This window comes from Chionomys nivalis, chromosome 15 (assembly GCF_950005125.1).
Source record: "Chionomys nivalis chromosome 15, mChiNiv1.1, whole genome shotgun sequence".
In the NCBI taxonomy this organism is placed as follows: Eukaryota; Metazoa; Chordata; class Mammalia; order Rodentia; family Cricetidae; genus Chionomys; species Chionomys nivalis.
In genome coordinates this window covers 50,947,382-50,960,636 of record NC_080100.1, presented here as the reverse complement: position 1 = coordinate 50,960,636, position 13,255 = coordinate 50,947,382, and the positions used below count along the sequence as shown (strand labels likewise).

Genomic DNA, 13,255 nt, shown 5'->3' with positions numbered 1-13,255 from the left:
AGCAGGAGCCCCTGCCTGCCTTTCACGGCTCCTTTCGTCTCCTGCTCGGGAAGCTCCATGCCTTCCATGCTCCTCTGGTCACTCTCTGCTGTTCTTGCACCTCGCTGCACTGTGTTCCCCTCCCATCTGACCTTCTTGCTGACGTGAGCATCAGCGCTTCTCAGCTTAGGCCTCCCTGCGGATCTGGCTTCCCTTTGGAGCCGCCCTTCCCTCTGCCTCCACTAGTCCCTTTCCCCTGTTGTCCACAGGCTTGCACCACACCTCGGGGTGTCCTCTTTCTCCTTGTCACCTTCTTTTCTTGCCCCTCCTAATTTGCATTTTATTGTCTCCTGGACACCTCAGAGTATGAGATGATTAAAGCCAAGTTATTTGGTGTAGAATCCAGATTCCTCTTCAATGTGCCGTCATTCACCCAGTTGTTCTCAGTGTAAAGTTCAAAGACTCTGTCCATCCGTCACTCAGTCTGTCTCTTCTAATTCCCCATTGTAAATGCTTCCCAAGCCTGGCGATGGTGACGCACGCCTTTAATCCCAGCACTCGGGAGGCAGAGGCAGGCGGATCTCTGGAAGTTTGAGACCTGCCTGGTCTACAGAGCTAGTTCCAGGACAGGCTCCAAAGCCACAGAGAAACCCTGTCTCAAAAAACCAAAAAAAAAAAAAAAAAAAAAAGTAAATGCTTCCCAACCAGAGAAGTGGGCTTTGAGGCGGAGACACTTGGCTGTGTGTCCCTTGGCCATGTTGATTAAATTCTTTTTGGGGTTTTTGGTTTTGGATGTTGCTGGCACTCAAACCCAAGGCCTTAATCATGCCAGCAAGCACTCTATCCCTGAGCCACACCCCCAGCCTCTCCAATGTTCTTCCTGTGTCATAGGCTCATTGTTCAGATTTAATGAGTAAAATACACAGTAAATGCCAAGAGAAACATTGAAACTGGACTAGAGAGATGGCATAGTGGTTAAGAGCACTTGCTGTTTCCTCCAGAGGACCTCAGTTCCAGTCCCAGCACCCACATCAGGTGGCTCCAGGGGACCTGATGCTGTCGTCTGGCCTCTTGGGTACATGCTTACACAGACAGAAATAGAAAGGAATCTTTGAAAATTAAACCTGGAAAGTGCTTTGTGTTGGTTCTGTGAATAAAGTACTTGGCCATGCGTGTGTCCGCACACTTCAGTGAAGAGGCCAGACGACAGCCATGAGCTGCAGCTCTCCATAGAAAAGTGGCGTGAGTGGGCATGCTGTCTAGAAAGCCCTCTGCTCTGTGCCATCGACCTCGTCCATGCTCACCATTCCCGAAACACAAGCCTAGGTGCAAGGTTTTCTCTCCTCCCTCCACTCCTGCTGAACATAGCAGCTGGGGTGTACCTTTTCCACACAGCCTAGCACACACCTGGACATTCTGAACACAGGAAGTTTTGCTCCATCCCCCCAGACTTGGGTTAGGGTCCAGTGTCGCAGTAGATAAGATCACAGCTTTGTTTAGGAAATGTTGGGGTAATACATAAACAGTCCTTACGGGTCTGCCTTGAACAGTTCATTTGTGGGAAAACTTAAGGTAGCTTACATGAATAGATTGTCTGAGAGTGGGGAAGCAGTTAGTAAGCTTAGTGGTGGAGCAGTGTCTAGTATGTATCAGGCTCTAGGTTTGGCCCCTAGCACCAGGAAGAATAAAATCAGTAGTAACATAAATGTAAGTGGATTTCATGTCTCTTTTTCTGTTTTTCCTTTCTCACCCTAACTTCATCTAATAACATACTGTATCTAGAGCAGCCACCTCCTAGTCACCTTCCCTTGCCCATTGCGATTCAGTCGCTTTGTAGGCAACTCAGGAAGCTTTTGCTTCCCTGCCTCAGAAGAAGGAACAGATTTGGTTGGCTCGTTTGCCCATCACTTCATCATCACGTTCCCTCTTCAACTGGAATATAAAAGTGGTACCTGGAGATTCAGGAGCCGTCTGGCAACCATGAGGAAAGCCAGCATCCTGTGGGTGGTAGAGTGGAAAGCTAGAGAAATCGGGGTCCTTTGGGGTTTCTTTAGCCACTTAATGAGCTTGTGACTGTAACTCCAAGACTTGTATTCTAGACAATAAACACCTGCTTCACAAGAAACTCTTTGCTGGATTTCCTGATTATCTGCAGCCAAACGCACTCCTTATCGGCAGCTCTCATCAGCTAACCCCAACTGCCTAACTGGACATCTCTAAAGCGAGTCTAGTGAAACTATTACACTCTGTGTTGTTTCCTATCTAACACTAGAAACACAGTGACTTTCTTAAATTTGTCACATCCTGTCAATTGAAACAACTTTCATGTCAGTGAATGACACAATTAAAATATAATGATTTTAGTTAAAAGGGAAGTTTAGAGCTGGCAAGCGGACTCAGGTGGTGAAGGAGCAAGACAGGTGGCCTGAGTCTGATCTCTGCAGGTACATAAAAGTGGAGAGAGAGCCGGTTCCTTACAGTTGTCCTGTAACGGGAACACTTTGGCATGCATGTGTATGCATGTGCACACATGCACACACACACACACAACTTAAACACACTAGATAAATAAAGAAGCAAATGTTCACTGTTTATTTTATTGTAGATAAAGAATAAATAACAAAAGCCAGCTATGGTGGCATATACTCGTAATTCCTGTACTTGGGAGGTAGAGGTAGGAGCATGAGGAGTTGAAGGCCAGTCTGGATTGCAAAAGACCCTATCTCAAAAAAAAAAAAAAAAAAAAAAAAAAAAAAAAAAACCAGAATGAAAACTAAAATGCTGAGGGGCTGGGGGTGTAGCTCATTTCATAGTGTACTTTGCATACAGGAATCCTTGGGCTGTCCTCAGTACTGCATAAACCGAGCATGGTGGCACAAGCTATAACCAGCTCCTGGAGGTGGAAGTTGAAGGGTCAAAAGTTCAGGTTTAACTGTTTCTGTTAAACTGTGCAGTGGTTCAATTTTTTTTAAGCATTTGGTCATCTTTGAATTTTTTTTTCCTTAGCACCAAGGATGATTGCTTCAACGTCAACATTCAGCCTCCTGTTGGGGAACTGCTTTTACCTGTGGCCATGTCAGAGAAAGACTTTAAGAAGGAGCGAGGTGAGAGGTGACTGCAGTTTGCTAGAAAGTTCTGCACTAAACAGTAGGTGCCTGTGCCTCCAACAGGCCCTGGGGTTTCCATGCATGCCCAGCCAGCAACAGGCAGCACACAGTCTTCCCATTGGCTCTAATGTACTCAGACTTTAAAAGTGCGTGTTTCTGTATATTCCTGGCAGGGCTGAAAATCAGTGAATATGTCTTTAAAATAATAGACTGATCCTTAGTCAGTTGTTCAATTCTAAGAGTTGTTTTTTAGCCTCATGCTGTTCTTGTGTGTTTTAACTTACAGGAACTAGAGACTCACTCATGTTCTTTCTACCACTGCAAACCTCAGGTCTGCATATGTTTGTAGGTTGTTACAAAGTTGTCTTTCCATTTCCTAGTGTGCTTTTATATACACAGTAACACCTTACCCTCCAGAACCAAGTCCTAATCATACTATTGAAAACCTCTGTTTTCTTTTGACTGAATTTTATTAAAGAAATACTTTGACTAAATTAGGTCTGAAAGATTTTTAAATATACACCAAAGAAAATATTGTACTTGTCCAGAGTCAAGCATGCTTTCTAATAAAAACGAGGGTCTTTTTCTGTATAGATACAGGGGAAACACCGATTTTAGATACTTAAGTACAGTGTTTCTTTAAATGCTGTCACAGCAATGTGTAAAAGTTTATGTGAGCCTAAAGAATTATTCCTCTGGAGGGTGTAATCAAAGATCCTTTTATCTGGAGGTCAGTCCTAGCCTTCAGTCTTCCAGGAAGTACTGCGCACACAAGACCCCAGCCGAGGAGAGCTCATACTTCCTCGCTTGTCAAGTGTTTATTTCACTCCAGCCCTGGCTGGCTGTGGGTTCAGAAACACCTGTTACAGAAGTGCCCCCCACGGAAACCTCAGATGACACTGTCAGTATAGAATCTTTTCCCATTCAGACCTTGTCACATGGTTTTCTAAAAAGGGATAACTAAATCCAACTTTGCATTTGTCTTCTTAAAAGTTGAGTGTTACTGTAGAAGAAATTACCTCTGTGGCTTTCTTTTTCCAATGACAAATGAATTGATTCTCATGTTTGCTGTTCTGCCCTTTGCTGGCTAAAGCCTGCCTCTGCCTTACATCTGCTCAGCAAAACCAGGTGAGTGGCGCGCCAGGGAGGAAGGTGCCCATTGTAGGGGATAGCCTGCCTGCCTGCCTTCGGGTCGCAGCTTGTCTGCACTGCAGATCACTGCATGCCCTTGCTCTCTCTCGGCTTTTGTTTAGAATACTTGCGATTTCAATCAGATGTTTTGTAGTCTGCTGTGACTGAGGGATTTTTCGCTGACTAACCATACAGAACCGCAAGTGCACGAGAGAGGTGCACACGGAGACTAGCCGCCGTCCTCTGTGGGCTTGTTGCCAAAATTCCTTTTTCTTCTGCCATTTTACTCCTATGGTTGTTGATTATTTGTCTGAATAAATCTGGCAGCTGTTTGCTATGTTTAATAGAGCAGAAAGGCTACTCTGAATAAAGCTATTTGAAAATGTGTTTATATGAAGTATTTGTAAATCCTCGAGGTCTCTTGGCGTTTCTGTATCATTCGCTCTGTCTTCCTGAATTCACTCTTTGATGTGGGACTTGATGCTGGCAGATTCACCACAGGCTTTTTCAGTACCATCTCCTTAGTTTCGGGTTTCGGCGGGTTTGCTAATAAAGGTCTCAGTCCACAACTTTACACATGGATTAGTGAACCTGCTCCAGGAAGGGGGCTAAGCGTTCACAGAAGACCCCTTAAGATGGCTCACCAGAGGGAAACCCTAACCCAAAATGAAAATCGCTTGTTCATATTTTGTCAGTATAAAGTGCTAAAAGGAAAGATGGAAGTAAATTGAGGAAGCATGCGTATGTTTTGTTACGTCCTAGCTTTAAAGCCTGTTCTTACTTTGATGAGTGCACTTTCATAGTTAGTGTCTTATTTCACGGGACCTATTTTAAGATTTAAAAAGTACATTAAGTGTATTCATTGGGATTTAATTTAAAAATTATAAAGAAGAAAGGAGGGGTATGGTTTTATTTTATTTCAAAGATATACAAAACTGAAAGTATGCAAAATATTAGAAGCGGTCTCAGCAGACATGTTGCATTCATATTCCTTAAAGCCAAAGCTTTGTTCAGCGTACCACCTGCCCGTCATCTTCTCCGTTGCTGAACTCGTGTGGTCAGAACAGCGGGTGTGGGCCAGGGGCTCAGTCAGACTATGCTGGCCTGCCCTATATATTGAAAGTGTTATAGTATTCATATTATTGAGCCTTCGACGGACGTGTGATTTATTTGTTACGAGTTTGGAGCATTGCAGTTAGTTAATGGGCTGTGTGTGAGAGCCTTTCAATACTAGGAAGTATACTTAAAAAATGGGTTCTGTTTCTTTAGTTTTCCTTTCAAAGACTCAGGCCAGTGATCTATACCAGGCTGCCTGCTCTGCATCATTCTCTTCCTGTCATTTAAATTGCAAATCTAAAATTTAGAAAAATCTTTTCAAATAAGATTTCATTGCATTCCTTGATTTTCATTTTAGCTATTAATTTCATCCGATAAGCCTAGCCTAAATTAAATCTTGCCCAGCCCTTCCCTCTGACAACTTAAGTATTTCCCTGGGCCTTTGCTTTTATACATGTATGGGCAAACATTAATGATCACCATGGCATATTTTTCTTTCTTGTTAATTTGTGAATACCAGATACATTTTCATTAAGCAAAATCTCTGGTTTAAGAAAGAAATCTAGAATGCTTGCTTAATTTTATTGTGATTTATGCATCCATGTTATGGGCTCCCAGCTCGCAAGATGCTAATTCCTTAAATGGTCAGACATTTGCTATTTTCTGGCCCTTAACTACCACAAGCAATCATATTTGATGCCCCTTAATTAGAGCACCTTTCTTTCCCCTTCCAGGTTCCTTTCCACCTCAGCAATCGAGACAATACATTTGCTTACCATGCTGCTCTCCTAAGTGTTCTTTTGCATGTAAATTAATCTTGATTCAGTTTACACTGTCATGCTGAGTGGTACAAATTGCCTATAACAATAAAACAGCATGAGTTAAAAATAAAAGGGGGTGGGAAGGCAGATTGAATGTGTGCCTTACTCGATAGGATGTTACTTTGCTTTATGCCAATACATTAGCTGACGATAATGAATCTTCTGTTCTGAAAAGCATGGTTTAGTTGATTTTTTTAATTTTACTTCAATGGAGCAGTACCTTGTCTTTTATAGAATAAGTTAGACAAACCATTAATGACAAGAGTGTTAAGGTTAAATATGAAGCAATGCATTCACTTCTCTGAGTGCTATCCATCTTTCCATTTACAGGAGCTTGACAAAAGTACTGGCTTTGTACAGCATTTCCTTTAATTACATGCTGCGGGGAAACAGGCTTTTAACATAAACATAGTTGCATTCATTTATTTAGCGGTTGCTCTTCAATAGAGCTTAATGGAGACGGTTTAAATCCTAAATGAGTGCACACATCTCTCGGCAGTCTTATGTCAGCCTCTGCGCTTCACTTAAAAGCACAGTTTGGCCGCTTGTGTAGTTGTTAAAGCTTCTGCCTAATGTTAAAGTTAAACGGCCTAAGACAGAACGTAGTGTTCCTGGGGCTTGAGAGTGGTTAGTAACCGTGCTCCTTGTTGGGCGTAGTTGGTTCTGGCTTTTATCTGATAGATGGGAGTACAGTCTTGTGCAGTGTTATTAGCAGAGGGACTTTTAAAATGTTCATATTTCCTCTGCAATAAATAACTGAAGTGCGTACATAGGCTTGGAGGTTAAATGAGAAGGCCTGTGCACACATTTTTTGAAAAGCATTTCATAAATGGCGTATAGTGCTGTGCACCTGATCAAATGTCTTCAAAAGTTGTTGTGTTGAATAGACACCATTATTGTTCGTGACTTATGTCACAGATGCAAATAGATGGCATTTACTGTAATCATTTTGGTTTTTAGCCCAGGAGCTAAATTTCAATATTTTCCCAAGAGTTTGGTCTGTTATTGAGTTTGTTGCCTGAACATATCCACCTGAAGCTCTGACGCTAATGGTATGTCTTTTATTGACTGTGGGGTTTGTCTGTAATTTTACTTCACTTAAGTTTCTTTTTCTAATACTATTTGAAAGGCCCAGGAATTTAGAATTTTGTGATATACATTGTTCCTGTTATCAGACTTCTCTATTGAGAAACTGTCGTTTGTGTCTTTGGCTCTAGTTCTGTTTGCAGACAGACGGCTTTGTTGTTGATGTAGTTTAGAGCTCCCGTGCTCTAGAGCTGCACCACTGTTGACTGACTTCCAGTCAGTGCAGCCCTCACCGAGTGTCATTTGGAGGCCTCCTATTGGGCACTGCTGCTGGGGCTCGGTTACTGCATTTGCTGTCAGTCAGCATGGCGGTGATCCTGGAAGGAACAGGGCAAATAACTAATGATGTTAAGAAGTCAGTGCCCGCCCAAGTAGGAGTGAGGAGTTTACGTGACCCACAGTACATTCTCAAAGGGGCTGAAGTAAAAAACTTTTTATTTAGAATGCTTAGGCTTTATCCTGCACTAGTTAAAATCAGATTTATGAAGAATGTTCTGTTTGTCTTTTTACAACATCTTATGTATTTTTCTACACAATGAAGGTTTTTTTTTTTGTCTTAGAAACACTGGCATCATTTTAATTTTATGTAAATATACATTAAATTCTAAAGTAGTATCCCTTTCACCCTTTCATTGAGAAAAGTTTTAAAATTTGGCTGTGAGCTTAAAGCTGTTAAAAATTCTTTTCACAGTAAGACCAGTTGAATGGAATGTTCCTTTGCTGTTACAGGAACACTCACTGGGATGAATGAGACCTCTGCTACAATCATCGCTGCCCCGCAGAACTTCACTCCCTCCATGATCCTCCAGAAGGTTGTAAATGTTGCCAACCTTGGAGCTGTGCCTTCAGGACAAGATAACGTACACAGGTGGGCTGACTGGCCTGTGGCTGGGGCATACTCCTGTACTCATAAGTGCATTCCTGATGTGTAAGGCATTGTTTTCTCTGTCAGTAAATAACCATATGCCTGGTGGTCTGCTTGATGAATCGGTTTGAGTCAAAGCCTTGTCCCCATTTTATAGCATCCTTCCGGTGGTTGCTTCTGAAGGATGCTCAGACAACATCTATGTTTTATGATAATTTGGTGGATTCTTAAGATGCCTTTATAATGCTGTTAAGAATTTACCTTATTTTCCTGGATTTGGATTTCTAGGAAAAACTTTTAAGAGTAGAGTGGGGCACTGGGCACAGTAGACACAGCCTTCCCTTGACAGGCACTCCCTTACAGCTGCTTCTGATTTCTAAGGAACTGCTGTACAACCAGCGGGCCAAATACAGCTGCTGTGCTCAGACTGAGTACCGCCTCCCCACCAGGCACCCAGGTCCTGTGTCCTGATGCGGCTCATATTTGCACTCTGTATACTGCTGGTGCCTGTGGCTTCAAGTGAAAGCAAAGATAAGAATTGCCCCGTATCCACAGGGCTGTGAGCTCAAAGGAGTCATCACAGACTACATCATGGCATACCTTTGCCATGCAGACAGCTACCCACTGTCTGCATGTGTTCCTTCTCATGCAGTCATCAGTTACAGAGGTAAATTAGACTCAAAAGGTAGCCATTTGGGTCTGTTTGCTTTGTTTTTCTTCTGTATCAGCTCAGAAGCAGAAGAGGCTCTGTGTGAAACAAGCCGTGGATGGCTTGGGTGTCAGACCCGCTGCACCTGGCCTTGAGGTCTGGGGCTGGATATTCCTTCTCCATGTTGTCTCAACTCGGCCACCAATACGGACATAGGTAGACAGCTAAAAGGGGAGGCAGAGCTGAAATGCTGGGACAGCTGCAGAAGGACTGTCCTCCACAGAGCGCAGAGCGGGGAGGCCATTGTTCACAGCTGCCTGGTTGTTCTGTGCCCTTGGGACAGTGTCAGGTTGTGTATGCGACTCAAGAAGCAGGTGCGCTCTGTTTTTATTTTTGTTTACAGCAAGAGAAGGGGGTGGAACTTGGGGTAAATCAGTTGAGAACGCTGAGGTTTTCACTTCTGAGAAACCCTGTCCATTCCGTGGAGGGTGGTGATTAAAGTGAGCAAATGGAAGACAGGTTATCGTACTGGCCCCTTGACGCAAACCCGGCCTCGGCCAAGTGATGCTGCTCAGGGCCAGAGAAAACAAAGCCTTTTCGGGAAAGGAAGAGCGTTTGTTTGCTTCAGAGTTTGCCTATTTGGTTTGTTTTATCTCCTCCGCTGGAGACTGAACCATCGTACCTGGCAGGCAAGCTCTCCACTGCCAAACTGTCCTAGTCCTTTTTGCTTTCCTGTGGTTTTTCTCTAATGTTTATGAGTTCCTAAAGCTATGAAAGTGTAAGAATGGCATTGTCGGCTTTAACTTCTGGCTTATTATGAAGTGTCCCTTCCGCTCTCTAACTGCAGCCCTCTTGCAGGCTTCCTAATCTCCTGCAAAGCTCAGAAGACCGCGATTGTCCTCACTCCCAACTTCTGCTTCAGTTCTTGTGTGAGGATTGTTGGGTCGTGGTTTTTATTCTTTAGAAAACAAAAGCCAATCTTGCATGTTTTTATTTCTGCGATGAAAAGAAATAAAATTACCTTTTAAATTAAGATAAATAATATGAAAGCTATCTTCCTACTGGAAGACGGGCTAGGAAGTATGCTTAACATAGTTTTGTTTATTTTCTGCTGGCAGAAATAGACAGTTTATAACAGAAGAGAAAGCCATGCCCGAGAATGAAGTGGGCTGGAGAGCAAGACTGGTCTGAGATTCAAAAGCCAGTTTTGTAATCCTGATTAACACATAATTTTCCTGAAACTTGTTCTACAGGTTTGCAACCTCTTGCCTGGTCAAATGACTTTAATTAAAAATCACAGTCAGTGCTCAATTATTACTGCTAATGCAAAGGAGACAGATAACTCAGAACCACTTACTTTAGCGTGGAGATGGCACTCAGCCTTAATGTGCTCGGCCCTCATGTACAGGATCTCATGGTGTGTTCCTGTTTAGTTCCATCATTAATGGCCTGGGTTGGGACTCTGCAATCTGGGGGTGGGTGGTTGACGGGAATAAAAGGTCTATGTAGACTTAATAGATTGTGCTCTCCTAACTTGCCTCTCACCTGAAAATATCCCATTTGTTACAAAAAATATAGCTATATAATGCCCTAAATGTTTTTATTTTTTAAGGCTTCCAGGCATAAGTACTTCATTATCGTATTTTATGAGTCGAGTTGATTCAAGTTATTTGGCTGATTTTCTAACATTCTGCCATTGTTTTCAGTTAATTATTTATAAAATCTATGTTAGTGCTTTTCTTAATTTCACTTAAATGAAATAACAATTGCTGATTGCAGTTTAATAGCAGAAATTGACAGTTTATTATTTTTTGAGTTGTATTGTGTTAAGATTGTAGCATTTGATGTTATGTTACCCCATGAGATGTTTTTTTAATCTCTAAGCCTAGATACTGTCTGCTGATGACAACATTGAAACCCCGTGATGTTTTCAATGACTCTGGTACTTTTTTCCAAGAGCTCTTTTGAGTTTCTGAAAGACCAAGACCAACCACACTCTAATATTTATAAACAGTAATTGGCTTTAGATTATTTTTAAAATACCAAACATGAAAAGCATTCTTTTTTTTTTTTTTTTTTTTTTTTTTTTTTTGGTTTCTTCGAGACAGGGTTTCTCTGTGGTTTTTTTGGAGCCTGTCCTGGAACTAGCTCTTGTAGACCAGGCTGGTCTCGAACTCACAGAGATCCGCCTGCTTCTGCCTCCCATGAAAAGCATTCTTACTGTTCCTATTTAAGATACTAAATTTTGGGGCCAGGAGGTAGTGGGACACGCCTTTTAATCCCAGCATCCAGGAGGCAGAGGCAGGTGTGTCTCTTTGAGTTCGAGGCCAGCCTGACCTACACAACAAATTCCAGAATAGCCAGGGCTCCACAGAAAAACCCTGTCTCGAAAAACCAAAAAAAAAAAAAAAAAGATACTAAATTTTGTTATATAACAAACTGGCATGTGTTCTGCTTAATTTTCAAGGTATTTTCTTTCTTGCAGGACTTTTAACAATGCCATTATATTTTTCCTAACCAATAATGAATAAAATTCCCATTGTCTTACTTTGAAATAATGTATTCTTCCAGCTCCCCAAAATTTGAATATTTTTGCATTAAACACCAATTTTAAAAAATACGTGAGTTCCTAAGAAAAGTAAACCTTGATGACTTTGCCAGAGTGTGCAACAGTACCAAGTGGGAGCTTTCCTTGAACAGGAAAAACGGTGCCTATCATTTCAACAGTAATGCTGCTCATTAAGAAAAAGTACGCGGCCTGGAAATGTAGTCTTGTAGTCTCAACTACTTTAGGGCTGAGACAAGAGGACAGAAAGTTCAAGACCCCTTGGCTACTGAGTGAGTTCAAGGTCGGCCTGGGCAACCTCGAGTGAGACTGACTCTAAATAGAAAGTAGAGGTCATCTGAGAAAGTGCACCTACCTTTAGTTTGCATGGTGTTTAAACGCCATTTTCCTAAAGAGCATTCGGAAGTGAGTGCACTGCCGACTGCCTGCCTCCTCGCTGGCATCCTGTTGGTTTTCCTCCTCTTGGGAAGAACCAGCCATCTTAGTGAGGCGCCAGCTGTTGTGCCCGTGTGCAGCTTTCCAGGTCACAGTTATACAAGTTAGGAACAGCAGCTGGGAACGAGAAGCTCTGGCATCATCCAAGAGCGTTTACTAACAATGTAGTGGGATAGCTCTTTCTTCCTTTGAAATGTGTGTGGTACGCTGTACATTGTGGGGAGTCGTAAGTCAGAACTGTGAAGGTAAGTCACGGGTAGAGCCTGGGAAGGCAGGATGGCCAGCACTCGGAGCATATGGATGGATTCCTCAAAGTCAGGAGTTCATGTGTTCTGAGGGAGGCTACCGAGGCTCATCAAGGGCCAGAAAAGGTGCCTGAGAAAAATCCAGTGTTTCTGAGGAAGGCTCCTATCACCAGGGTATAGAAACTGAGGTGCCACTGCTCAGTAACTGGTGACAGTGCTCTGATACTGCAGTACCAGAACTCAGAAACTAAATGTCCATCCGTGATCCCCAAATCTCTAAAGATATTTTCTGGAAAGAATTAGGTGGGAGACTGTGTGAAGCTTATCCACCTGGAATTTCTGTGATTGAGTTCAGCACATCAGGAACCAGCCCTGGGATGTGCGTTTATGTTCCAGAGTCTGCAGCTTGGAGTAGCCCTGGGCTAATAGCTGGGGATAGGCATGTGGCATGGGTAAAAACACTTTCGTATGTTTATGTCTTTTCTTTTCAAAAACAGTCAGTAAGGGACACCAGGTGAAGGGTGTGCATACTGCATCTCGGGCCTTACACATGTTGTCAGGCCTGGGCTCTGCCCTGAAGCTGCTCCGAGCCCCAGGGGAGATGTTCTGCAGGTTCTTCTGTGAGTTAGCTGCAGCAGGGCCTGGAAAGTAGTCTCAAGTCGCTAAGGAAGGGTGTCTTTCACCAGCCCCAATGCTTCCACCGTGTTCAGAATTGCGACATTTGCATTGGCGTTATATCGACATGTCTTGTCTTATCTTCTCATGAACAAGTTTACCCAGTTGGCCTGGTACTGGGAAGTGTGATATTTGGGTTCAGACAGACTCTGGGCATCTGGATGACTCTTGGGTGCTTGGCTGCCCACCTAGGTCACTGCTCACTCTCAGCACACCCTCGGCATAGTGCTCTGTCCCTTCCCCCAGAGATGTTAATTAAGATTCGCCTTCTGTCTACCCTTTGCTAATTTGAAGTTTGTTGTCATATACACCTTGTCCATGTAAAGATCTTGGTAGGGAAGTGTTTTGCTCTTGTTATTCTAGTCACTAATTACTAAGAAAGTCTACTGCTTTACAAAGAATAGGATATCCATGGTGATCTTGGTCACTGATTTGTCAGCATATAGTAGTTTAAAGTATAGGTACAAGTGACTTCTAAAATCTTATCCCAGTAAGTCCCACTACTATGTAACTGTTTAAATGATATTTATAGGGGATATACTTTTATGTATCCTTTTCTGTCCCATAAGATCTGTCATGAGTCTCCAATGGACAGTCGCTTCTTGGTGAGAGGCCTAATAATTTCCCTTTTTCCATCCTC

The 13,255-nt window shown here is 42.8% G+C and overlaps 1 protein-coding gene across 2 annotated transcripts in view; it reads left to right on the top strand.

Moving 5' to 3' along the window:
• The window catches only part of Ap3b1 (adaptor related protein complex 3 subunit beta 1), a 200,858-nt gene that overhangs the window by 181,165 nt on the left and 6,438 nt on the right, over positions 1 to 13,255 (top strand). The window contains exons 25-27 of one of the 2 annotated variants that reach the window (XM_057789798.1): positions 2,986 to 3,083; positions 4,180 to 4,214; positions 7,910 to 8,044. In XM_057789798.1, coding sequence (XP_057645781.1) covers positions 2,986 to 3,083; positions 4,180 to 4,214; positions 7,910 to 7,927 — 151 coding nt within the window. In that variant the 3' untranslated portion in view covers positions 7,928 to 8,044. Of the gene's footprint in view, positions 1 to 2,985; positions 3,084 to 4,179; positions 4,215 to 7,909; positions 8,049 to 13,255 lie in introns of those variants that run through there. The other variant, XM_057789797.1, reaches the window with a different exon arrangement.